This window comes from Haemaphysalis longicornis, unplaced genomic scaffold (assembly GCF_048455015.1).
Source record: "Haemaphysalis longicornis isolate Haplotype H1 unplaced genomic scaffold, Haemaphysalis longicornis Haplotype H1 scaffold_1, whole genome shotgun sequence".
Taxonomy (NCBI): domain Eukaryota; kingdom Metazoa; phylum Arthropoda; class Arachnida; order Ixodida; family Ixodidae; genus Haemaphysalis; species Haemaphysalis longicornis.
The window spans coordinates 158741881-158768247 of NW_027526203.1; the positions used below are offsets into that span (position 1 = coordinate 158741881).

At 46.6% G+C, this 26367-nt stretch overlaps 1 protein-coding gene across 3 annotated transcripts in view; it reads left to right on the plus strand.

Moving 5' to 3' along the window:
- The window catches only part of LOC144138479 (pituitary homeobox 3-like), a 234308-nt gene that overhangs the window by 66408 nt on the left and 141533 nt on the right, over positions 1-26367 (plus strand). For 2 of the 3 annotated variants that reach the window (XM_077670793.1, XM_077670775.1), the window contains one exon: positions 14547-14570. The exons of the other annotated variant lie outside the window; for it this stretch is intronic. In XM_077670793.1, the coding sequence (XP_077526919.1) occupies positions 14547-14570 (24 nt within the window). The remainder of the gene's footprint in view (positions 1-14546; positions 14571-26367) is intronic. 3 annotated transcript variants of the gene reach the window in all.

The window sequence follows — 26367 nt, forward strand, 5'->3', positions numbered from 1 at the left end:
CAGAAATCGGTAAAACGCGAAATTGAAATGTGCAGCAAAATCTACAGTTGAGCGTGATTTGCGGGTTGGCGGCTGTCTTGTGGGTGCGCCTGGCGAGCGACGTCCTGCTGGCGGGTCGCTTCGGCAAAGGTGTACTGGCGTCATTTACGTGACAGATATGACGTCAGTGAAATCTTGGTGTATCCCGGCATAAAACATCTCCCGTTAAAATATAAAAGCCGAAAACGAACAACGCTAAGTATGAGTACTCCTTAGTACTAAAGGTTGCTTCCCCGCAAGAAGACCCCGTGTGCAGGGGTGCACCCATCACAGGCAGCTTGCTTCGTTGTACTGGCGTCGTGACGGGTATGACGTCGGTGATATCTTCGTGTATCCGAGGATAAAACACTTTCGTGTTAAAAAAATGGAGACATTTGCGTCAGTGTTTCTTCAGTGTCGTTAGCTGATAGTGAATTTGGTTTCCTATCTGGTCGCGGTGCGCATTAGTGTTGTACTCGGCACGCGCAGTATGTAGATTATTTAATTTGTGTTGTAATCGCGGGTGCCGAGGTGATGAGTAAATTTTGTCTTCTGGTCTGATCGCGGTGCGCATTATTGTGGTTCTTGGCACGTGCATTACGTCTATGATTTAACTTCTGTTGTAACCGAGGTTGCCAAGATTTGAAGCCACGTAGCTCTTCAGAGTGCAGTATATATGTGTGTATTTTCTAATAAAAATCCAGTTCAGGGTTCAGCACTGCGTTGTCGTTCATCTTTTTTTAGTCCCGTCTCTTTCGCGCTGCGTGCTCGATATGTTCAATATGAACCAACTAGGCCAACTTTCCATCCTTCTGTTGTAGGGCATCTTTGTCGGCACACCGCTTGAATCTGTCTGAATGTGAGTCTGGGAATTATCAGTTGTAGAGGCCTACGTTGATGGGGAGGCCTACGTTCTAGACTGGTATAGAGGGAGATAACGCACCACTACAGGCTGAGCTCTCTCCAGTACCCTGCGCCACACTCTTCCCTCAACAGATGGCAGTCGGTTGGCAACCGTGGCAACCGTGGACAACCTCTACAACCGCTTAAATTATGAAATGCAATAGCGTTATAACATGCTCGCCAACACGTCCTTATAACCACCGGTTTTTGTTACAGCACGCATTGACCGCAGAGATAAAGTTGCAGTGCCCCCTCGTCGAACGATTCTGCATTTTAATTTGCTCCTACCGAAGACAGCCACCGACTGAAACTACCTCTCCGACTGTTCCGCCAGCAACTGTTAGCCATTATCGTTCAAGAAGGCCATATTAAACATTGTATATCTTCACCCACTCCTATCTATAATGCCTTCAGAGGCATTGAGAGTAAAAAAAACGAAATAAATGTAACTCAAAGCCATTTCCTTACGAGAAAGATGGTTAAAGCGCGAAGCTCCATCCCACGCAACCTGTGCCAAAGTCGAAGTTCAAAATCCAAACTGCTTCGACCCTGTTGGAATGGCACAGAGTCGGATAGCCATTGAGCCTGGGAGCCCGAGGGGCCCAGGTTCAACCCCGACCACGGGAAGCGTTTTTTTTTCTTGGGGTGCTGGGTGTGCCTTCGCTTATTATCATCATCATCATCGTCGTCGTCGTCGTCGTTGTTGTTTAAATCCCCTTATGTAAAGTCGGCTATCCTGCAGCCTGTTTTTGGTGTAGACGGCTGCCATCAGTAAGGCATAAAAAGCTCGCTTTAATAAACAATAATGCAAACCAACGACACAGGCCCAGGTGGCATCATAGCGTTTCCTACCGCGTTCTTGGGCTGCAGACAACGATATGTTAGGCAGCGATATTTTATGCTAAGCCCTCTTTGGCTACTTTACCTCCTTTGAGGCGTCTGTCTGCCTGGTTATGACTATCTCTTCACGCCGAGACATCCATCACCGACTGGCCTGTAAAGAGCGCTCTCCCGCAGAAGTGGTGCCATGAAGGTGAAGCGTACGTTAGTATTGCTCGCACTGCAGGGATTCTCTCCTGTAAAAATACAGATATTCTTATCTGCGGGGTAATAGCGAGTAATTATTCCGAGCCAAAGAATAAGTCAGTCATCAGGGTTGAGACCTGCTGTAATTTTCTGCCATTGATAATGGAGTCAGGTGATACCGCACCTTATTTGCTTTCCATCGCTGCTAAGGAAGCGCCACTTTTCCTCATTGGAAACAAGACCACTTACTGATCTTCATTCACTTTGCAATGAAAGCAAGGAATATCATCAGGGAAGCGGACGAAGATCCGACTTTTTTTCTTATTATTCCGATGCCATGCACTTGTGTTTGGCGTGGTTCCTATTCAAATACCCGGCTCTCATGTCTGGCCTCATCGCCACTTTCTTACAGGCAGCCCCACGTACACGACACTAACGTTTGTTTAGTATGCCATTTTCGTTCGAATAGCTGCGTCGTTGCCAATAAATTTCAATTCGTATATACCTGGACTGCTGTGGCCTTGAACCAAAGCTCCCTCCGAATTCTATACGAATGGATTTTCAGGTCTCGCACTTTGAACTGTTCCAGCCACTTGTGCGCAACGGGAAAGCCTGTGTACGTTAGGATATGGATGAGTGCGTCGTCAAGTTGACAAGTTGAGCCTGTAGCCTAGTTGGTATATCGCTACAAAAATTGAGGGGCGCCTCAGCGAACTGAGCCCGTATTTGCGGTGAGCACACTTTCCCTCATTTCTGCCGTCATTATTTACTTAATTATTCGGTTATTGTTTACCGAATTGTTTAGCTTTTTGTCGGTGAAATTATTTCTCCTATTTTCATCCCGCTTCAAGACAGCAGAATTACGCACGTTACTCCGACGTGACAACAGTTCTGCTGGCCTCAGTTTTGGCGCTGTACCAAATTTCATCGCCGAGCTTGATACAACCGACACGCGCATCTTTGAGGTTACGGCATGCACGTTCATGCGTAAGTTTAACTTCATTTCACTAAGCTGAATTGTAGTGGTTGAGCTCGAGCGGGGCCAGCGCCACGTGGCTGTGCACGGTAGCAGACGACGCGCTTCGAATGCTCCTGCCTACAGCGCTATACACACCGCGTGTCCTGGGTGTCGCATAGCAACGCGTTTTCTCTCTCCCACAACGTTCCTCCCCTGTATGGCCTTGACTAAGGGGTTCGCACCTCGAAGGAACGACGTAGTCTAACAAGGCATTTAGTGGCGAATCCCCTGAGGGGCTTGGGCTGTCGGCGTCTCATGTCGTCGTCGAAGTATCATGTATATATGTCACGGTACTAAAACACCGGGACACTCGTTTTCCAACACCTCGCGCTAGAACGTGACGCGTACTAAAAGAACACACCGGGAAGCTCGTCTTCCAACGCCTCGCGCTGGAACATTTCATCGCCGTGGGAAAAAACGTGTACTAAAAGAACTCACCGGGACACTCGTTTTCCAACGCCTCGGGCTTGAACGCCCCGTGCTTCAAAGACACGGGACTTGCAGCAAAGCTGTATGCCTGTGCCCCCAAACGGTTTCATCCCCGTGGGCGAAAACGCCAAGGCGCCAAGATTACGCTTATACGTTCCATGCTCCGCTCCTCACCTGCGGCGGTGGCTCAGTGCTACGGCGGTGTGCTAGCTCCCGCAAGGACGCAGGTTCGATCCCCGGCCGCGACGGCCGTTTTTCTGATGGAGGCGAAAAGCAAAAACGGCGGTGTGTTCGATATTTCGACGCATGTTAAACATCACCAGGTAGTCAAAATAAATCCGGAGGCCTCCACTACGGCGCGTCTCATCGCCTGTATAGCTTCGAATCAATGAACCAATGCTTCGCTCCTCATCAGGTTCAACGTTAGTGGAGATTTTCTTTTTTTTTTTTTTTTGCTGCTGACATATGCCGATGTCTTAAGCCCGCGCACATTCACTTTCCAATGACTCGCTTCCTTCTAGTTTTTGAGTGAGCGGTCGATAGATTGATCACTTAAAACTTGGCGGGTCGTTGTAAGTTCATATCTTATAAATGAGCGCAGACACACACGGACGGAAGGATGGAGAGGCGCCCAAGCGCTGACCATCAATTGACATTTGCTACGGCTGATGGGGAATAAATGTGTGAGCCAGGCTTCGATTAACTTGTTGGAAAGAGCGATTAGGTTCACGAATAAAGCGCAGTCATGACACTGCTTCGTTTACCTGTTCACGGCGCACGGTGTGTCACGTGGTTTTAATACCATATATATTTCTGATTTTTGATTAAAAACAACAGTTGGTAGTCAGCGCTTGTGTGTCTTTCCATTTTTCCGTTCGCACGGTTTTACGATATGATCGGTTGGCTGGTTGATTGACTCATTGATTTCACTCGTTGAATCTCCGAAATCTATGAGTTGATTAGACGTTTTATGAAGCGTTCTGAATTGCTTCTTCGTGGGTATGTGCTCCTCTGTGAGTGGGAGATACTGTGCGAGGCTACGAACAGCGACATGTTATTTTTGAGATGGCCTGCGCCTTTAATTAACACTTCATACACGAACCCACGGCGCCAATCTTTGGTGCTGGGGCACACACGCTCACGGGCGAAGACACGGAATGAGAAGTGCTAGCAAATATTGATCCATTTTTCCTATGGTGCACTCCGGACAACGATTAGATCGGTACGCGCGGGAACGAAGGGCATGGTTGCAACGCTTGTATAGGGTCTCCTTTCTGTGTCTTGGTGGGGCGCTTCGAAAATTCGTCATATGAATTATACCATTTGCCTAACCTACACCGTATTAAGGGTTCATAGTCAGCGCTCTGTTTTCGTCTTTCATGCGTTCTCTTTCGTGTGAGTGTATTGTTGACTGTATTGCGCTGTATTGAAGTGCGAGCGAACGGGGTATCGGTTTCCGGATATACGCGACAGCGCTGTGCACGTGACGTTAATGGTATTGCCGGTTTCGCGTTCACGGCTGCCCGGAATATTACTCGTATTATTACTAGCATTAGTATCTGCGCCTAACCAGAACTCTTGAGTTTCTGATATAAACGCATTCTACACAATTTGCTGCGTCTGCTCGGCGCGCGCGGATACTCATTCGCTGCCCAGCCGCGAACATGAGGCACTCGCGGCCGCGTCCGACGCTGTGCCCGCCGCGTTCTCGAGAGGTTCAGATAGCGGCCGACTTATCTGGCGATCGTAAAAATGACACGCCGAAATGACACGGAAAAAGCACACAATCCACGTACACGTCCGTGCGCGTGCACGCACACGCACGCACGCAGCCCGGCCCTGCCCGACGCGAGTGGCCAGCAGCATTCCCGACTTGTCTCGCACGCGGACCCAGTTCTCGGAAACGCGGCGAGCCGCTAATTGCCCCCTCCCCCCCACCACGGGTCCCTCTCTCTCTCTCTCCGCCCCGCACGTTGAGTTCTACACTGTGCCGCCGCTCCCCCTCCCCCCGTCCGCCCTCTCCCATGCGCACTTTGTTTAACAAGTGTGTACACTCGTCGTCGTGCCCTCCTCGCGGGTCGCCCCCCTTAATGGCAAGTCAAACAACGGGGCCGCCGTCTTATTCTTTCCGCAGGCCGGACTCGTCGGGGACGTCCGGCAGTGGACTTCCGCCAACGGGAAAATAAATAAAATAGATTAGACCGCTACGGTTCTAACGGGCAGTTTTTCTGTTAACCTCGGGATTAGAGAGCGTATCTCCCCTCGAGAGGGAGTGCAAATAAATTACAGTGAGATGGAGCGCAGAGCCTCGCCTTGAATGGCTTGAGGCGGGCGCAATGGCTACTCGACTGTGGCCTTAATTCATTTCATTCACACCACTGCCCTTGGTAGCTTTGGTGCCGAATGTAAGGGCAGGACAGTTCCCGAGTTACCTTGCTTGCTCTGCGTTGTAGCGTTCACGTGTATTATTATTTGCGCTGTTCTGACGAGAGCCAAAGATTCCGTACGGCCCTGTTTATCTTTCGTCGTGTTTACTATTACATTCCGGTTGTAAACTTGCTGAGCCGTATGGAGCTTCCACGCATTTGAAAAGCACGACTTTCTGAACTACAGTTTTTATATAAAAAAACGAGAGTATACGGCCTTTGTCTCGGTTGCGGCTCTTTTCAGGGTGCTTTCTATTTTTTGATGGTAGGGGCGGGTAGGGGGGGAGGCAATTTAAGTTCACGTTGTTGCCGTCGGAAAAGCAAAGTTGAGTCGAGGTCATTGGGTTCGCGACTCCTGGTGACGTGGTATTGTTTCGGCGCAATGAAATTTAGTAGATAATTTTCATTACCAAAGAATAAACTTTTCTGCCTCACGTTTTGGGGGTATAACCAACTCGGTTAGCTATTTGTGGTTCTCATTGAAGGAAGCGAATGCGTCGAGATTCAGCGAGGATGCGACGAAGGCGCTACAAAAAACAAACAAACAAAAAACAACGCCACTGCACATTCCCCTGAGAAAGTCGTCGTGGGTGTGCAACCCCCCCTCCCCCCCCCTCCCCCCCCCTCCCCCCCCCTCCCCCCCCCAAAAAATGACACCTTGCGCCCTAGTAAGCAAAAGCGACCTTTGAAAGAGCATCGTCAACAGCAGGTTAATTAGAGTGAAAGCACATTCTCGTACTCACACAGTAGAGAGCTCTGGCTGCGAGAAAGCTTCCACGTGCTCCGCCTAATAATTTGAATCAAAAAACGTTAAAATGGGAGCGAAGAAAGAGGCGCAAACGCGACGAATAAGTTCACAAGTATTTCCTAGTTATAAGCATAAGTATATATATAAGTATAAGCAGACATAAGTTCCTCAAATTTAAAAAAAAAAAACTTTAAGCTCCCTGTGAGCCGAAATCATCTTCAAAAAGCTGCGCCAATGAAGCAAGGTCAAACAACCTCCTGCAGCCCTTAAGGTATCCTCCACATATAAAAATTCATACATGATGCAACTTTGTGAAGCCCATGCTAAAGCATGAAAAAAGCAACAAAAGACGAACAAATAGACTCCAAACAATGCCAAAGGACGGGGCATGAATTTACGGCGACTTTGTAACGACAGCTTAATTTTCGACTCGGCTTATGCTTCCAGGTCATTCTAGTTCCCCAAAAGGAGTCGAGGCACATTAGACAGCCTTTTAAATTCACCATTGTCCTTTACGTCACCCTTTGACACGCAGAAAATAAAAGCTGAAGAAAATCTTGTTGCAGTCTGAGAATAAATGGGACCGTAGTTGTGGTTCAATGAGGAAGCGTTCGATTGCACCTGCAGACTGACTATAATTGGGCAGTGAGAAGTTTCACAATAAGATGGATAATGAGTGTAAACTGTCAGCATATATAGCTATTGCACCACCGGCACATACTTGCGGCCTTATAATAATTCTGATACAGTCACTCGTTCCGCGTCTACTCGGGGTCAGATGTCTGACGATTAGTACGCCCGTCTGTCCTTCCCTCGGAACCTTCCACTAGGTTACGCACGTCCGTCTCCTTCTTCCCTCTGTGGGCGTAACACAGTGTACCACATGGAGCCTCACGAGATGTGTTTAAACGTGGGGTTTAAACCTTGTGCTTAACACTGATTACCAGTCTGACTTCTTTACAACGATGCGTCCTAGTGACGTGCCTCTTCCATGATTGTACGATAGCTTATGCGGTTTTATAAGCTAAGAGAGCATTGTCATGTACGCATAAAATCACAGAATTTCTAACATCCAGGCTATGAGTGCAACAGATGTCCAGCTGCAGTCTTGCAATACCTGGTTGCATTTGTGGTAGCTTCTTTGGAAACTGTCGTATCGGAAGCTTGTGCGTGCGTGCGTGCGTGCTTGTGTGTGTGTGTGTGTGTGTGTGTGTGTGTTAGTCGTACCTCTTTTGTGGTATTTCCCTGGTATTATCTACGCAGCTTTATTTAAGTGCATGGGAAAATGTCTTGAATGGGTGTTTAGGAAGGTGCAAAGAATCGAAGTATTGATTCAGCGATAAAGTGGAGATTTTTATCTCACGGCTATTTATTATAAAATGCGTTGCGTGCGATAGCTATTCTTGTGTGTGTTTCAGCAAACGGCATAACATATTGCTGGTAACTGAACAATTTAGGAGGTTGTTTGACAAAGCTGAAAAGAGGGTGGAGGAACAAACTGGCAGCCGAGATTTTCACAGCAACATTCTTTAATGTCAGATTACTACAGCAAAGTGGCATGCTTCTTTCGCCTCAAGCCGTAACAGCCTGATTTTGCTCTGCTTGACGCGCAAATTCTGGTCTTTTATGAAACTAAAACACCTTGACGCAGCTGCAGTGCCTCAGCCACATTTGTGTCATCCACGCAAGCCTTCATGTCCATAATGCATTGCGCATACGCTACGGAAGACGTGTAGCATCACATTAAAACACAGTGCGCTGTGACGTCGATACTTTTTATCTCAAATGCTTGTACTGCAGGCGATTTTTCTCAGTGATTGTAGAGAAACGCGCGTCTTTCTTTTCATTAGCAGTTTGCCTTCGTGTTGTTTCATAGATAGGGACGAATCATCACAAAGGCCGTTACGAATGTGGCCGTTACGAAGGCAATCATGTGGCCGTTACGAAGGCATTCGGTATAACGTGCAAACGCAACGGACGTACGCAACCGAACAATAAATCAATGAACAAATAAGTAAACAAATGAACAAATAAACAAGGAAACACATAATATAGTACAGGCAAACAAACTAATGTACGAGCAAGCAAACCATCAATACATTAAGCAAATGAGCTGGCAGCTCTGTCCGCATGATTCATAGTTCATGACAAGAAACGCCAAAAGCGAGACAGAAAGCGAGAAGAAACGCGTCAGTCACAGTGATGTTCCGTACTGGGGAGGAAAATTCTCATTTGTAGGTTCAGAAATTCCCTATTTTTTGCATTTTTTCCCGCAGGTTTCTAAAGAATTCCCTTCAAATTTCCCTGCATCCTCATTTTGCAACTGGTAGATCTTCGCGTCGATTCCGCTTCAGTTTTGGGCGTTAGGCAGCGCTACCTATGTCTACTTTACGTAGCCATCCTGGCGCAGAAGCCGTTGACAGAATCAGAGTTTCAATGTGAACTAAATTCCACTACATCTGACACTCAGCAGCATTTGACTATGCATTTCACGTTTTGTACCGAACAGCCTGCTTACTTTATGCTAAAGCTCTAAATTAAATTCCAGAAGGGTATGCTGACGGGCCAGTTGGTACATTGTTAAACTAAGAAAAACGTTTGCGCTGTTTTTCTTACTCTAAATTAAAGTTGCCCGTATGAAAAGGAACGTGACATTGTTGGGTAATTGAGGTAATTTTATCTCAGCGCCGCGACTGCTGGAGCCATCTCTTGTTGACAGCACGGAAACTAAGGCGCACCCGAAATGCCATTCTTGTCTATTGCGCAGGAATAGATGCGAACAGGCTTCAGCCCTCCACCCGCCGCTGGTTCACTCTTTACTAGCTCTTTCTCATGGAGTTTTCTTTCGTCTATGCTCACTCCTGTTTTATGAACTGGATGGGAAGCGGTCTCGGAAGCCTGTGGTTTGCCGGAACACGACTGCGGATATTTGAACATATATCTGACGAAGTGTTAAGGGAACTTTTTGAAAGAAAACGAAGTAATAAATAATGCGATGTCCAGTTTACTGACATTATTTTTCTGTTTTACTCCACACTCCTAGAATTCCCTGTATCTATTAAAGATTCCCTTTTACTCCCTTGGCACATATTGCAGCCGAGAACTCCCCGAAAAGGAAAATTCATCGCACAGAACATCACTGGTCAGACAGGTCTACAAGGTAATAGAGACGAGAGGCCTTGAACCATTTCAAGTGTGCAGGACAACGCTTCCCGTGATCAAATCATTGTATTCGCCTCTTATGTTCGTGTGGACTCAGTATACTTAGCACAAACAACTTAATACGTTTTTTTTGCTTCCCTCCCCCTTCCCAAGGCAAGCAACATTCAAAGCCTTTTTTTCGCCTTTATTTCTTAGACCTAGGCGCAACACGCGCGTGGACGTTTTATGTATAACTTTACATGGGAGCACACCTATGCCACTGATTGGGAGAGCGCAAAGCCCAGAAGAGAACGCAGGGCAGTGACGTCGATGCGCCTAAACGGGCGCCCCTCACGAAGTGACACCGACTGAGGGCGGCGGAAACAAATTGGAACAAACTGCGTCCTCTTGTAAAAGAGATGAAGACAGCTCTGCTCCTCGTCGTCGAATCTTAATACCAGCGCTCTCCAATCTTCTTGATGGTAATTTGTACCGGCGCCGGCGGAAATTCGTCGCGGGGAGCTCCTTGGGGGAAAAGAGGTAAGGCGAGTCGGGCCGCGGCGGCGTCTTCCATTGTCTCGCCTCCCTCCGTTCGCCAAAGTTGAGGCCCCGCGACGACGACCCCTGGTTGCTCGGCGAAGGGCCCCGGGCGGCCGACGCCTCGCGACGCCCCCAGAGAGGAGCTGGAGGACGGCAGATTACAGGCCGTTCCAGCAGTTGCGCGCAGCACTGCCACGGCTGAACGGAACCCGAAAGTGGCGCGATGGCCACTCCCGCACGAGGCGTAGCCCTGCAGGCATGCGGATTGGCGGAAGTAGGCCTTTTCTGCCCACGATCGGCGAGAGATGTAACATTAGAGGGCTTACACTTACGCCGATCCTCTCACTGAAAGATAGGCGGCAGTGGCGAAGTCAGACTTCATATATATATATATATATATATATATAGGCTTCCTGAGCGGAGGGTCCACAGAACTCGCACCGTGTGGTCGGCTACTACCGGAGGATTGAGTTTTGCATTTAAGCTGTACGCGCTCGAAGTTATTTCTGTTTACCTTTAGGATATCGGAATAATGGGGGAGCCGTGCGTGGGAGCCGGCTCGATTCTGCCGCGCCAACGTCGGCGCTGCGTCCAACTACGCAGGGACAGAAGACGACCGCGCAGTCGTTCGAAGCGCCGCGCTCTTCCCCCAATCGGCTGCTGCTCCCCGCGGCGCCCTATTGAAGCGGCGCCGACGCAGCGTACGCGACGACCAACTCGTGCGCGCGAAATGGAGATGAGAATCGGAGCAACGGCCACTCCCGCTGCCTTCCCTCGCTACCTTGCCCTGCCGTGCGCGACGGGAGGGCGGCCAATAAAGCCGGGGCCCGTGGGCCCGGTTCCACAGCAAGCGGGATACGAGCGCGGCAGTCGATGTTTTAGCGAGCCCATATACTGGCTGCCTGACAGCGCGCCGGCGCCGCTCGAGTTTTCCCCTGCTCCACCGATTGTCACCTCGATCACAGCCTCCCCCTCCCACGCCCTCGGTTTTCATTAAAATTACTCCGCGAACTGCCCCACTCTGAGGAGCTTCGCTTTTGTGGCCGTTTCTGGCTTTTGCCGCTCGGCGCGTTGCTCAGGTGCGTGCGTGCCGCGACCGTTCGGTTACCGCGCGCGTGGGAAGAGCGGGAGCAGCAGTGGAAGCAACGAGCAACGGGAAGCTTGTGGGCGCTACCGAGCAGGAGAGAAGCGCGGCGGCGCTCACTAAAATTGATTTTTCTTATATTATTCGGACGCGTTTCCTCTTCGGCCCTGCCTTGTGGCTGCAGACGTATTTGGAGAGTGGGTCTTTTACAATCACAGAATACTTTTCCTCTGTTGTACGCCAATTCCGCGTACTTACAAATTCCTCAATATATGTAACACTCGTTCCTTCTATATAAACACTCAACACACCCAGGCATCGCGCGTATATATATATATATATATATATATATATATATATATATATTGTTTACAGTTTTAATGTTTAATCTCCACTATCAGTTTCTTGGGCCCCATCTTATATTGTTTAGAGTGACGCATTGGTGGAATGTTGCGGTTGCACTCTTTCCACTCTGCATTGTAATTGCATGCTTGTTTTGTTGTACTGCACCCTCTCTTCCAATTTTTTTAGCTTGCTACAGCCATGAATGACATGTCACTGTGAAAACCTGTTATGTTTTAATATTGCATCGCACATCATTCTTGAAGATCTATCAGCTATTCTGACGTACCACGCAGCACGTGTAACCGTCTTTGCTGTGATTGGCCCTTGACGCCTTATAAGCTTGTGCTCGTGCGCTTGGGTTTTATTCTGACGAAGGCTTGGCCCAAGACGAAACATCACCAATGTTTGTTTGCTTCCCGTTCGTCTATTCGCTCTACGGTATTTTTACCGGGCCAATTGCATCAACTTCTGACGTATATATATATATATATATATATATATATATATATATATATATATATATATATATATATATATATATATATATATATATATATATATATATATATATATATATATATATATATATATATATATATATATATATATATATATATATATATATATATATATATATATACATACACGTCAGAAGTTGATGCAATTGGCCCGGTATTCGAAATATCCCGTTTCGTTAGATCGAGTTTCGAGTGTATGAGTCAACGAGTGCACCCAGGCCGTTACCCCCAAACCTAATGCGATACGAAGCGGGCACGCGTTTTTAAGGGGGTTGAGGGGGTTGAGGGAAGTTGAAGATGGAAATGAAAAGAAAAGAATATTAAGCGACAGTGGCTGACGGTGGAGACTCTCGTTTCGCCGCTCACGAGCAAAGAGGGGTATGCGTATACTATACTGTTGCATTAGCTGGATATATGTCCACAAGGCGGGTCTTTCTTCTCGTAGTTAATTCAAACCCGAAAAAGCCAGCGTGGCGCGTATATCTCCGCAATACATCTGCTCCTAATCGCAGACTGTGCTTCTTACTGTTTGTACAATATATATATATATATATATATATATATATATATATGTCGTCTGTTTCTCAGTCAGGGACGCGTCAAGGACAGCCTTCACGCAGGAAGGACACCTGAGAAACAGTCGACACAGCGCGCTTATTCCGAGCGGCAGCCCAGAACTCCAGCACCAGGAATAATGATGCGGATGGTCGCCGGAAGCAGATGAAGTATGACATGATGATGTTTGTGGCCTTATATTAGCGCACAGATAGGTGCTCACAATATATATATATATATATATATATATATATATATATATATATATATATATATATATATGTATATATATATATATATATATATATGTATATATATATATATATATATATATGTATATATATATATATATATATATATATATATATATATATATATATATATATAGAATGCTTAGATTCGAAAAACCTGAATTATGACCACCACCGCCAGTTTTTTTCGCAACTGTATCTCGACGACACGGGCGCAAGGAACAATTTTTATTTGGCAAACATTAAAAAAATAGTTACAGACGGTGAGCCCCCCGCTTCCGCCTGACACTCAGTCACTCTCACTACCGTTCGAGTCGTTGAGCTGCTTGGGCCACCGGTCTCAGTATCATCAAGCAGGTTGTCTTCTGTTCCGTTAAAGTCGTCTGTAACTGAAAATTTCATAAATTACTTGGCAACAACGTCAACCCGCACCCACTTCCAGTCGTCTAAAACTACCTTGCGATTGTTGCTCAGAAAAGAGGGTTCTTACATTGGTATGCAAACTGTTTTTGCAATTTTTTTTACGGGACAGTAGGGGAGGGTGTTTAGAATCGGAAAGATACTATATATATATATATATATATATATATATATATATATATATATATATATATATATATATATATATATATATATATATATATATATATATATATATATATATATATATATATATATATATATATATATATATATATATATATATATATTTGCAGAGACAGACAGATAGATAGATAGATAGATAGATATAGACGTCTATAAGGTCATTAAGGGTAACGGAGTGGATCCCTAGAGGTGGCATCATCATGGATACCTTATTGTATTCCTGCATATCAAACTTACTAAAGGCAGGGGGCGGCAGAAAGTTAGGTGGGCAGACGAGATCAAGAAGTTTGCGGGGATAAATTGGCCGCAGGTAACACAGGACCGGGATAATGGGAGATCTATGGGAGAGTCCTTTGCCCTGCATTGGGCGCAGACAGGCTGTTGCTGCTGCTGCTGCTGATGATGATGATAATATATACATTATCAGGCTGTTTGTTTCTGTCCACCTAGTTATTCGCCGAATCTGCGCGCTTGGTTACTTCGATTCTCACTTTGGAGCCTCATAGCAAAGTGGACCTACCGGGGTTTCTTTAGTGTGATTTCTCGCCATCGGGACTGCGGCTCCGTAAATTTTATCAGGTTGTCTATAGTTTACACCTGTGCGTTCATGAATTGTGGTGCACCGAACAACTACCTGAAAACTTGCCCCTTTCGTTGGCATGCTTTTGACCGAATTAAAGGGGCTCGAATATTTGTTGCAATTGACAAACATATTGCGTCGTTGTTGATTGATTTATTGGGGGGTTTAACGCGCCGACGCTTCGCAATCGACGGGGTGCGGTGTAGTGGAGGGCTCCGGATTAATTTTGAATTAATTGCATCGTTCTCGAGGGTTTGTGCTCCACTACGTACCTGTGCATGCGTACACCTGCCATTTTTCACGCCTACGACAGCGTCAGTGCTAACGGTGTTATGTTGTTTCTTTTTTGCTACTGCAGACGCATACGACCGGAAGAGCCCATGTGAGTACACAGGCTTTCATTCGTATCCAAGTTGCGGGTCAGCTTCTGTTTGTCTTTACTCTTGTTCTTCTTCATCATTTGATGTTTTAGAAAGAAGTCCTGTGCGTGGTACAGTTATTAGTCTCAACAAGAAAAAATATTAGTCTCAACAAGAAACATGGAAACCTATTAGCTGTAGTTCTCGAGGAGCCCCGATAAAGATATTCTGTTAGCTGTGGCTGAGTATTTGCAAAAAACGCGCATTTAAGTGATGCAGAAGGCAATTACAGATATCTTTAGTCAGTTTGACATGCAGGAATATAATAAGATGTCAATGATGGTGCACTTTGGCTTCGGAAGTGCGCCAGGGACAAGTGTCTATAATAAAGCGAGGAATACAAGTATACGTAGGCATCTATTTCACGGTTGCAAATAAAGCGCAAAACTGTACGCATTAGCCGCCAGAATCTGCACGGTTTTCACGCCGTCCCTATTCTGACGGTCATCGCTACTAGCCGAAATACCAGGGCTTTTGCTCGCGCCGCGATTTGAGAGTGTGGCTCAGTGGCTAAGGCGTTGCGCTGCTGAGCACGAGGTCACGGGTTCGATTCGCGGCCGCGGCGGTCACTTTTCTAATGGAGGCGAAAAGCTAAAACGCCCGTGTGTACGAGATTTCTGCGTACGTTAAAGATCCCCAGGTGGTCAAAATTAATCCGTAGCCCTCCACTACGGCGCGCCTCATCGCTTGCGTTGCGTCGGCGCGTTAAACGCTACAATCAATCAATCAATCAATCAATCAATCAATCAATCAATCAATCAATCAATCAATCAATCAATCAATCAATCAATCAATCAATCAATCAATCAATCAATCAATTTTGACAGCCATACTGACGCCATCGCCACCGCATTTGTGTGACGTATCGGTGATACTGCGAAGTATGTCCGTGCACTGCACTGCACTGCCCAATCCATGGCTCGTGAAAAGCAAATTCGACGAATGACAGTGATTATCATACAATTTAGCTGATAAATGTGGTCTGCGCTGTAGCGCTGCGTACTGCAGGACGCCGAGCTTGCATTGCGTGATGTCACAGCGTGCACCCAACTTTTGAGTCCAATCGCAGGCTCGACATCGTCTTTTGCCGAGCTCTAGTTGTCGGCGGCATGTATTGGTCAGTTGAGTGCATTGCGGGGAAGCTGAACCACAGGACAGAACCATCAGTGCGGCTATTGCCGAGAAGTACGGAAAGTGTGACGTGGGTCACGGGGTCTTTGGCGACTATATGATAGCCATAGCAACAGCGTCGTAAGCAGCGGCGGCGAAGCTTCCGACCCCAAAGGACTACCGCCAGCTTCTTTTTAACACGAAAGTGTTTTATGGTGGGGTCCACCAAGATGTAACTGACGTCATATCCGTCACGGAAATGACATCGCCAGAAAAACTTCGATTGACGCGGCTGCGCCGGTATTTGAACCACGAACTCTTTCACCGCGCTATGAACAGACGCATAAACAGGACGACAAACGCCCCTTATATCCTCCCCTTCAGATGGTGCTGCCGTCTAGGAGAGGCGAAGCGAAGTAGTGCATCATGACAGCTAATGAGCGCCTCGATGCCACCGCGTATACGAGTACGGGAGACGCGCAGCGTAACTAACCTGCGGAGAAGCCTGTAAGGCAACGACCGCGGGGTAAGATCGACGCCGACTTCCGAACGTCGCGCTCTGGCACCGTTCGCAGCTCCTTTCGCTGCAGCGGACCGTGTGTTCACCAAATGATTCGCTAATAACCCGTTTAGTTAGTTGATGGTTTGGGAGCTCCTGTGGTTTCAGTCGGATTTACGCAATGCTCCGGCGTGTGCAATCCAGTGTCTAACGTCGATGCGTGTAACAGTGCCATACCGACGAAATGTAAATAGCGATGTACACGTTCAACTTCATATCGAGGCATAATAAGCATTAAACTGCTCCTGTGAAGGCACATTTCACTTTCGTGTTTTACGGGTTCCTATGGAAGAGGGATCAACCACATTTTTTTTACTTGTTTTGTGGGATTGCTGCTTCCCTGGCTCCGCCAAACCGATAAATTAATTTCTGCCATGCACTTTCGATTACACTTTATAGCCGCAAACTTCGAAGTCGCGGGAAATGCGATGGAGCGACGTTTGGCTCCACGTAGTGCATACAGCTCGCGTCACGAAGCACAGAAAGTATGGGCAAATAGCGGCCATCATTTGTTATACGCTGGTCGTGCGCACACACAGTTGAAACTCTTCTATGCCAAGTTTCCAGGCAGCACTCTACATATGCACTCTATGCGCGGATACCGCAGCTTCAAAAACGATAATACGTAGTGCAGCTTTGAATGCCGACTGACATTGGGTAGTTTCATAGGGTGCATGGTGTAGTTACCTCATCGTAAACTTTGGTGAAACAGTTTAAAAGTTGTGGCTGTGGCGTGCAAGCTTGCACGCAGTTGGATATTACAACGCAAGGCAAGAGTACATACATGTCTGCACGCGCGAACTGTCAATACGCTGTAGCGACTGGTTTTGTCCTGCCGCCACGATAGCATGTTCGGTTCGCCGATGAAGTTCCCGATGAGTTAGCCACAGGAAATCAATGGCTCTTGATGTCGTGGGATAAACTCATTGTGACCTACTGACGATGACATTTGGTTAAAATTCAAGACGTACAAATTGAAGGTCATACAATATTTACTTAAATGCTCAGCCCGAGGTCGCGGGTTCGATTCCCGGCCGCGGCGGTCACTTTTAATTCTGATGGAGGCGAAAAGCAAAAACGCCCGTGTGTACGAGATTTCGGTGCACGTTAAAGATCCGCCTGCGTTGCGTCGGCGCGTAAAACCCTACAATCAATCAATCAATCAATCAATCAATCAATCAATCAATCAATCAATCAATCAATCAATCAATCAATCAATCAATCAATCAATCAATCAATCAATCAATCAATCAATCAATCAATCAATCAATCAATCAATCAATCAATCAATCAATCAAGCAAGCAAGCAAGCAAGCAGTATTTACTTAAAAAGAGAAAAATACTTAAATACACTTACTTAAACGTATAGTTCGCGAAGGTCTCTCGGCATCTGCCCCCGCTCGGTCGACTGACTCTCGTCTCTATAGCTCCTCGCTTCCTCCAATCTCGACCTCCAAAACAGTCAACGCTTGAGTTTTATTACACGAAACCCATGTCCCCGAAGAAGCTGGCATTTCGCTAATACTGTAATTCGTGTCGCACGCGGCCTTGCATTGTGCTTGCAACGTATGCACACAGTTACTCTATCGTTTCAAATGGGTGACCCAGCTGTACGCAAGAGCCCGGTGACTTATAAGATGGGCGATTAAAGAAGCTGCTAAATCCGGAGAAGGTGTCCAGGTTGTGCGAAACGAAGATGGAAATGGGCACCCTCTTAAGATGGGGTTCCCGTCTTTAGAAAACGTACGTCTAATAAGGTTTCCTTCACTCCATGAGGTCTGTCTGTTCCATCCCGTGACCTTGACCAATCCGTTTCATAACACCCCTTCATTTCTGCTTGAGGACTAATGTCCACATAATGTGGCCTGCGGCGTTAATATTTCTGCATCAACTGTACATGTCATTGTGGAACCCTACAAAGATTTCATGGACCGAGCGCAAATTCGCACACGGTTACAAAGTAAGGATGCATCACTTCGTTTTTGTTGATGAGGAACGTTGTTCCTGTGCTAAATCTTGAAATTTGTGTATTCAAGCTGATACCCCGGTTTTTCTGTTTCTTAGCGTTATGATTAAATACCTTTTGATTGATCGTTACACATTAAAGTTCGCACAGAAGTGGCCCAGTGTATGCGTTTCCTCCGCCATTCAGCTGCTTGCAGAAGGTCGACTTTGGGGATCTCCACAACCCACATGTCTTCAGTTTGCCTAATGCAAGTGAGTACAGTAGCACCATCATAAATGAAACTGGAATCACGCTGGAAAATGAATACCCTGAGCAGTATTTTCCTAGGGATTTACTCATTATTGTTTAAATTATGGGTGGTGTGATTTCGTGTGTTTCTGTTTCTTTGAAAAAAAAGTCGCCGTGCCACCCATTCCTCACGGATGAATATTTGTGGGTGTACACATATAGCGGCCACAAAATATTCCGGCAGAGGTAGCACTCGCAGGCTTGCTGAGGGGATGCGAAGCATATAACCAACCAATTGCGTACGGACACCTGCTGCGAGTGATTGTTAATCTCGTTTGACGAAACGAGTCGGTATAGTACGGTAGTATCAGATCATTTTCACGAGCTTCTTGGTCTGAGACTGCACAAGCAAGTAATCTTAACGGGTGAACGACCGTACACAACAAGACGATCCCGTCGTTCAGGGTCACCCTAATAAACTCGTGACCAATTTATGCTGCCATTAAATCAAACCCGGCGAATGAAAGAGATGTACGTAGCGTTTGACTAAAAAATGTTATCTGCGCCTTGGCACTGCTCAGTGCGCAGTGTACTCTACTTAGAGTGTACTCTAGAATGTACTCTTTATTCTACTTAGAGTGCACTTTACTGCTGCCAGTGCGTGGAACCATTTGGCGGTTCTAGTAGCTGCATTGAAGGGCAATCCTGTGGTTCAGTTTCATCTCTTCACACTTTGGGGAGAAATCCATAGATTCAACAAGTGGATAACGATGCCCAGCATACGAGTTGACTAAAAAGGTCGGTCTCCGGTAGTTGCGCCCCGCAATGAAAGCATGACGTTCCGCACTGCGCAGTGCCACAGCGGAGATTGCAATTTTGAGTCACATGGCCAAGCACAGCGTCGTCATTCACCGAATTTGCTTTGTTAGCGGCACGAATGGGTCAGTCAAGTGCATTGTGGGGAAACTGAACGAAGGGATTGCCTCGGAGTGTAACAGTGTAGGCTATGTTGCCTGGGTGAGGTTAGAAGCGCGGTCCGGGCAGCGGCAGCAGCTTCTCTCTATCTATCTTTCTCTTTTGCTCACCTGAAGGACAACCGGGCAGGGTTGGCCGGATGAGTGCGGTTTAAACCACCCGAACGTAGTAATTGGTTGCCGCTGGAGCCGACAGCGCGGGACAGCGCCTTTTAAAGCAAAGCTTTACTAACCCAGTCGAGCCGAGTGTCGCCGTCGCCAGATATTTCTTCATCGTATGACCGCAGCTGCGCCGTAGCTTTGGCAACACATCACGTGACTCACCGCGCGGAGCTCCGCCGCCGCCGCTGCCACCGCTGGCTTGGCGCATGCGCTGCCCGCAGCTGCGTCGCCGCCTGACCACGTGACTCGCCGCGCGCCTTGCTAAGAGGAGCGCCGCGCTCGCCTAGTCAGCGGGAACTTGGCCATGGGTGAGAGCGAGGCCGGGCCGTCTTCTCTGTGCGTTGTGCGTGGGCAGGAGGCCTTGAGCCGTCGTCGGCAAGTGGCGTCTGACCACCCCGAAGGTATCACCCGGCGAACTGCTTCACTGGAGACGGTCGGAAATGGCAAGCGCGCGAAGCTAGCGTCGAAGATTAATTAAGGAAGAGTGAGCCGTTCCGCTCACAGAACGCCGGAAGCGGGACCACAACGAAAAGCACAGCCGCCATACCTGGCTTAATGATGAGAGAATACCTAAATATAATAATTACAGCTAAATCAAAAGTTAACCAAGTGAAACCAGTACTTAACCAGGCTAAACCAAGCTTTCTCTTGGCGTATCCAGGGTTAGCATTTTTTTCATCGTTTTTGTTCTCGCGCTTTGATCGGGCCTCTTTCTTGCGCCATTTCTTAACCCGGTTGCTTTAATTTGGTCTAGTAAAAACCAGTCTAGTATGTACTTATGCACTTATACTTTTTTTCCAAATTTTATTAAGGTTTCCTCTGCGCTCAATAATATCGACATGTACTAGCCGCGCTACCAGTGCCAGCAGTTTGAGAAGTCTCGCCTATATATATTTTGTGTTCATGCTGTTTATTATAACACAAACTCTTTTTGGCTAGGTATACAGTCCTTCGAAAGCTGAAACAGCTACACAATAAACACAAAACAGCTACACAATAAAGGAACCAAAATCGACTCCGAATATTGTGAGAAAATTTGGGTTCACATTTAAACAGTACCGATTTGTTTCCACGCCAAGAAGATCGTGTATGATATGGGGTGCACTGTGTGAGTCTCGGGTGACAACAGCAAAGAAAATTTGTCTATATTTTGCGCTTGCCATTTAGCTTTTTACCTAATACTAAGGCCTAGTTGAGTTACGTAACAAGAGCGCAGTAGTAGAGAGAAAAAAAGAAAATGATGTTGAGGGGAGACGTGCCCATGCAGTCGACTTTTATTCTTTTTTTATTGCGCTCTAGTTTCGTTTAAGCTATACATCTACTCGCCCAGCGAAAAATTCCACTTAAAAAGCTACTCCTGCCAGTTTCGAGTGTTCTAACATGAGCGCAATGCGATTGGAGACAACGCTCTACAACAAAAGGGAGCTTTAATGAAGAACGTACTTATTGGTTTATTTACGCACAGCTACTGTCGACCACATTACGAGCGTCTTTACAACAACCATAAAAAACTAGAGCATGTGATGTACTTTAGACGCACACCTCACATTCGTATCGGTACATGCAAAATTTATACACAAGCACGTACATTCACCACCAGTTAAACGAATCTGCATAGACAAAGAAAGCATGCGCACAATGTGCATAAATATTTTCATTCTGCGAATTACATATCCTGAGTGCGTTCACAACCAGTGCCTGTTTTGCTGTTTCTCTGCAATGAAATGCGCAGGTTTGTTCCAACGTTCAATAATACTAATTGAAAACAAGTATATAAAAAGACATGCCAGGGAAAACAGCATAATGGTATTTATGCAGAACGCTTCGATATCCAGTGGTTTCTGAAAAAAAATCGTGCCAATTAATTCTATGAAGATGGATGATCAGTGGAATGGTTTGTGTGTTATTGGTTGGGTACACTGTAAAAAAAAATTCTACGGTTTGCGGGAAAACCTGAAGGTAATTGATTGCCGAGCACTACACGTAATTTCTAAAACGGACAGTTTCAGCATTACTGAAAATCCGTAGTACGGACTCGCTGACCTCAATTACGGAACTTCCGTGCAAGCTAAAATGTAAGGTGGCCGTTTTCTGCTAATTGAAATTCCGTAACTCCCAGTTTTACAAAAAGCACCCGTTCTGTCAAAAAAAAAACTGTAACTCGCGTACGAAAGGTGTCCGCTCTCGGGTAACAATGCCGTAATTGGTATTTATAAATTAGCGTTGCAGCTGCTATGAAATGCAGGCTGGTTAGTTTATCCAACAACGGCTCCTATATTTCTTTCTTGTAGTCTGGCCGGGGCAGAGGCTTGAGTGACCAGGTGTCGAAAATAATTAAAGCCGCTCCACTCAACGAGAAAGCTGTCGGAAGTGCAGAGCAGTGATTCGCCATAATGAGCTGCAGCGCCGTTATACGCTCACTGCTGCCACCCACAACATTTCAAATTTCCCGCCTTCGTAGTGCTCGCGCGCCCCCTGCCTAAAACTGCGCCAGCGGGAGTTCTGTTCTCTTTGCGCTTTTCTCCAAGCACGTGCCGGCGTTGCACTTCCACATTTTGCGTTTACTATCGTAAAAACTATCCCAACGGACGTCCTTAACTAAACGAACGCGGGCGCTGGCGGTTAATTACGCATATTTGTCCTCAAATGTACCTATAGTTTTCTTTGCGCTAAACAACGGGAAGATGCATGACAAGTGCCAGCGTTTCACGACTTTCGAACGCTTATGACTATATAAACCGCTTGGCTTTCGAAGCCTCTGGGGTACGCCGCGAACAACAGCGTTACCGGGGGACGCCGCCTTGGTGCTCTATATACTTGGCTCGAGCGAGCGAGCTAGGACGACAAGGCGAGCGCCTAAAGTGCTCTGCGCTTAAAAATCCAGGGCCATCTACACCAACGTGATACCTTGGGAGGGGCGAAGCATGCAGTGTGCGCCGGTGTTTCCCAGAGTAAAGCTGCTGCTAATGGGCAAGCGTCCATCGCAGAAAAGAACGTTTCTGGCGACAGCACGCGCCGTTGCCTCGATCTTGCCACACGGACGCGCGCTGATTGGGCGCCGGAGTAGCGCTGGTGAGAGCAGCCATCGCGGGTTCGCTGAGGCCGTGGCACCCTCTCTTGCGTTGAACCGGATCGAAGCAATTAAATGAGACAGATTGGCCGTAAGTTGTCTTCCTGTCACACGCCGCAGCATGCTAAGAAGTATGCTTTACAGAAGAAAACCTGACGTTTCAAGCCAATTTTGAGACGGAATTTACCAATTTCTGTTATTAATGAAATTAGATACTCATTATTCCTGTATTTTAAATTAGTTTGAATCGTTTTCCTTCATTTTGAACCGGTTTTATCCATTATGCACTTGTTTTTTACCATTGTTTGACAACTTGATTTACCACGACGACAGGAGACGACGACAACTAGAGCCCCTACGGTGCTTCGCGCTTAAAAATACAGGCGTTCGATGCCAGCCCAGTATATTTGATCATGCGTGTTCACCATATGCATGCACGCAGGCAAAGCTTGTAGCTCTGACTGCAAAAGTTTGACACATATGTTGGGTTGAACACAAATGCATACAATTTATTTTTACAAACTGAATTCTCAGCCGTGTTCCGGGGCATCACCTAAAAAGAGAGAGAAAAAACAAGAGCAAAAAGCCACTTAACAAAAATTTTAACCTAAAACTATATTTATTTATGTTACAACTTTCTTTGCTCCATGAATAGAGACACAGAAAAAGGAGTGGGGAAAAAAGCTGTAGTATAGACATCTTGACAAGGCCGCAGCCCCTTTCTACTCAACAGCAGCGCCGTGACAAAGCGAGCTCAGTTATAACAAAGACAGCAAGAAAAATAGACACTAAAGAGCTTCTAATAATGCATTTCTTCGCATTACACGCAATTCCTGTTATCTTCAACGGGTGCACAAAAATAAGCCAACAAGAAAGCGAACAAAAAAATTCCCCCGCATTTCCCCGAGGGGGAGAATGTGAAAGTGCGAATGCACGGTTGTCGGCCCGCTTGCGGCGCTTGCGCTCGGCCCCCGCAGCCCACCCCCTCGCCGCCTTCTCTTCCATCTCTTCCATCGGGTTTGTAGTATCACGTGTACACCACGCAGTTATCAAGCCGCTATAACGCCGCTGAGTCGCCAACGCACGCCGCTGACGACGTAGTTTGAATGCGTTAAAGATATAAGGCGCGTCTAACACTGATATCACCGTCGCGTTTGTGGCTTGGTCGGTAGCGCGTCGCGCTGCGGCCCGCAAAGTCCTCGGATCGAAACCTGGCGCCGGATGCTGTTTTTTCTTTAAAGAGCACTGCGGACGCCGCCGCCGACGCCGGCGGTGGATGGTTTGGGGTCGCTTATAAAGAGCATTCGCTCTTAAAAGACGAGAAAAAAAAAAAACTAACCACATATTTTGCCAGACATGGCACGTAGTTGGTGCTTCGAACATGTCTACACGTCAAAATCAGCACACTAAAACGCATTTAAACGAGAAGGCAGAGTATAATGTAACCACTCCTTCCCAGTATTAAAACAAGCCGTAGAGACCAGTCTAGGTTCTTTATTCCTTAATTGTAGTTGTTTCTTTTTTTGTTGTCGAAACAGAGCCAGGTTACGAATATGGTTTATTAGTGTTTCTGCTTTAAAGGGGCCACAAAGGCAGAATGCAGGTTTGGTTCATTTGAAAGATTGCCTTGTTCGAGTTACCCTGACTGTTAACGCAAACGTCGCTCAAGTAAGCTATGTAATTAGGGAAAAAAGAGAACGGCCATGCGGCCCACTAGCTCATTCTAAGTGTGCTTCTAAGCACACACCAGTGCGTACTGCGCGCACTATGCTTGTTACAGCTGCACAGCGCAGTCCGGAACTTTGGGGTTGTCTCACACAACACTGACCAAGTGGCTAAGCGACATTGTCGTACGTGACGTAGTTTATCGAGCACACCCAATGTTTCACGAAACGATTACTGCCTACCTTAACAAAAATAAACCACGTGCAAATCCGGTCAACACCAGAGCGAGGGCGGGGCAGCGGTCCTGAGCGGTACTGTGGTGCCATCTAGGAGGACTGGCTGTGAACAAGGCGTTCCGCCGTACACCGCAGCCCTAGTCGGCCTACTAATGTCCGCTTAAAGACTGGCACTGAATACGTAATCGCAGACGTCCCGAAACACACGATTCAGCAGGAGAATCCAAATTTAGTTTTAAAGTGTTTAATTTCTCAGTGCATAAAGCATTATTTGCCGTTGGACAAGCGCTGAGGGAACTATAGAACACCAATCTTTCAAATAAAACAAACTTCTATTTGTCTTCATGGCCCCTTTAAATCGACTATTCAAGCGATTATTGTACAAGTTGAAAATTTTAATCACTCCATCTTTCAGGAAAAGGTCCTTAGTTGGCTCCCTATAGATTACGTTGTAGACGTAGTGAAAAACAATGTTTTAAGAACGATAAACCCAATGTAGAAAGGAATACTTTCAAGTACTCTAAACAAGTTGACAGTAACTTAAATTGGAATAAAAAACGGAATTACACAGTAGCATGTTCACAGGCTCCAGGCGATGTATATTCTAAAAATACCGCAAACGACACTTTCTTTCGCGGCACCAAAATATTGAAAAAAGCAGCAGGTCCTCGATTGTTTTATAGTTTATTCACTTGGCCAGGCAAACACTGGAAAATATTGCAGCCAGAAGTTGCATAATCAACTTCAGCTCGGTAATTAACCGTTCAAAGGCTGGTTTCAAAGCAAATTTATAGCTGCTAAATTAAAAGAAAAAGGCAACCTTCTTTCAAATGCTGCAGGAATTTTGATATATGCATTTAAGTGCATCCTATTTTCCAACTATTTGGGGGATTCTGCCTTATATGCCTCGAGCGCTGCCTGCAGGGGCGCCACTGAAATCCCCCTGGCGCCCCGTTTCTAAAGCAGCCGCGGGAGGCTTTGGCCCGCTCCCCATTGTCACCGCTGCTTTTGTGGCCCATTCACGGCTGATATTTACAGTTTGTAGGCGTTGGAAATACATGTTTATGTGGAGCAGTCACTATATTTGCAAATGTGCTGTATTTACGAGAGTGTGAATGTTTCTGACGCGGTCTTAGTGTGGTTCATCGGGTCTGTATAAGCGCCACGTGTATGTCGCAGCCAGTGCCGCGAAACCGGCTAACGCACAGAGCTGATTGTCAATCCACTGCCCTGAAATTTACTAATAGTGCCTCCGTAAGCAGGGTTTCCTCAGATGGTCGTGCTACGGCTATACAATGCGAAGTAAATCAGTTTTATGTCAGTGTGGGCTTGCATAATCTTGCGGAGCACTCATACCTGACAGCATTAGGCTCGCCAGCATCATACGTCAGATATTGATCACTACCCTGGACAAGCCAGTGCGGCATAAATTTCACGAACACTTTACGAAAGAAGTGCCACGGATAATGCAAAATATGCTCGGGAATCAGCACACGACAAAAAACTTAATGCAGGGTTCTCTTGTCGTGAGGTGAGCACTCGCAAAAATTCATCTGTTACATTTATCATCCGCAAGTAGCGTGGAGACGGGCTGATACAATAATCCACGTACGCGACTAAACTCTTTTTCAATACATCGTCATATGGCACAGGGAGCCTGCAGAATCTAGAACAAACTGAAATCAGATGGCCTTATTTGATACCACACTCTTCCGACGACACCTTTTATCGCTTGTGAACTGCCTACTCTGTATTTTTCAAAAAATGCGTCCGCCGAGTGATCAGCCGTT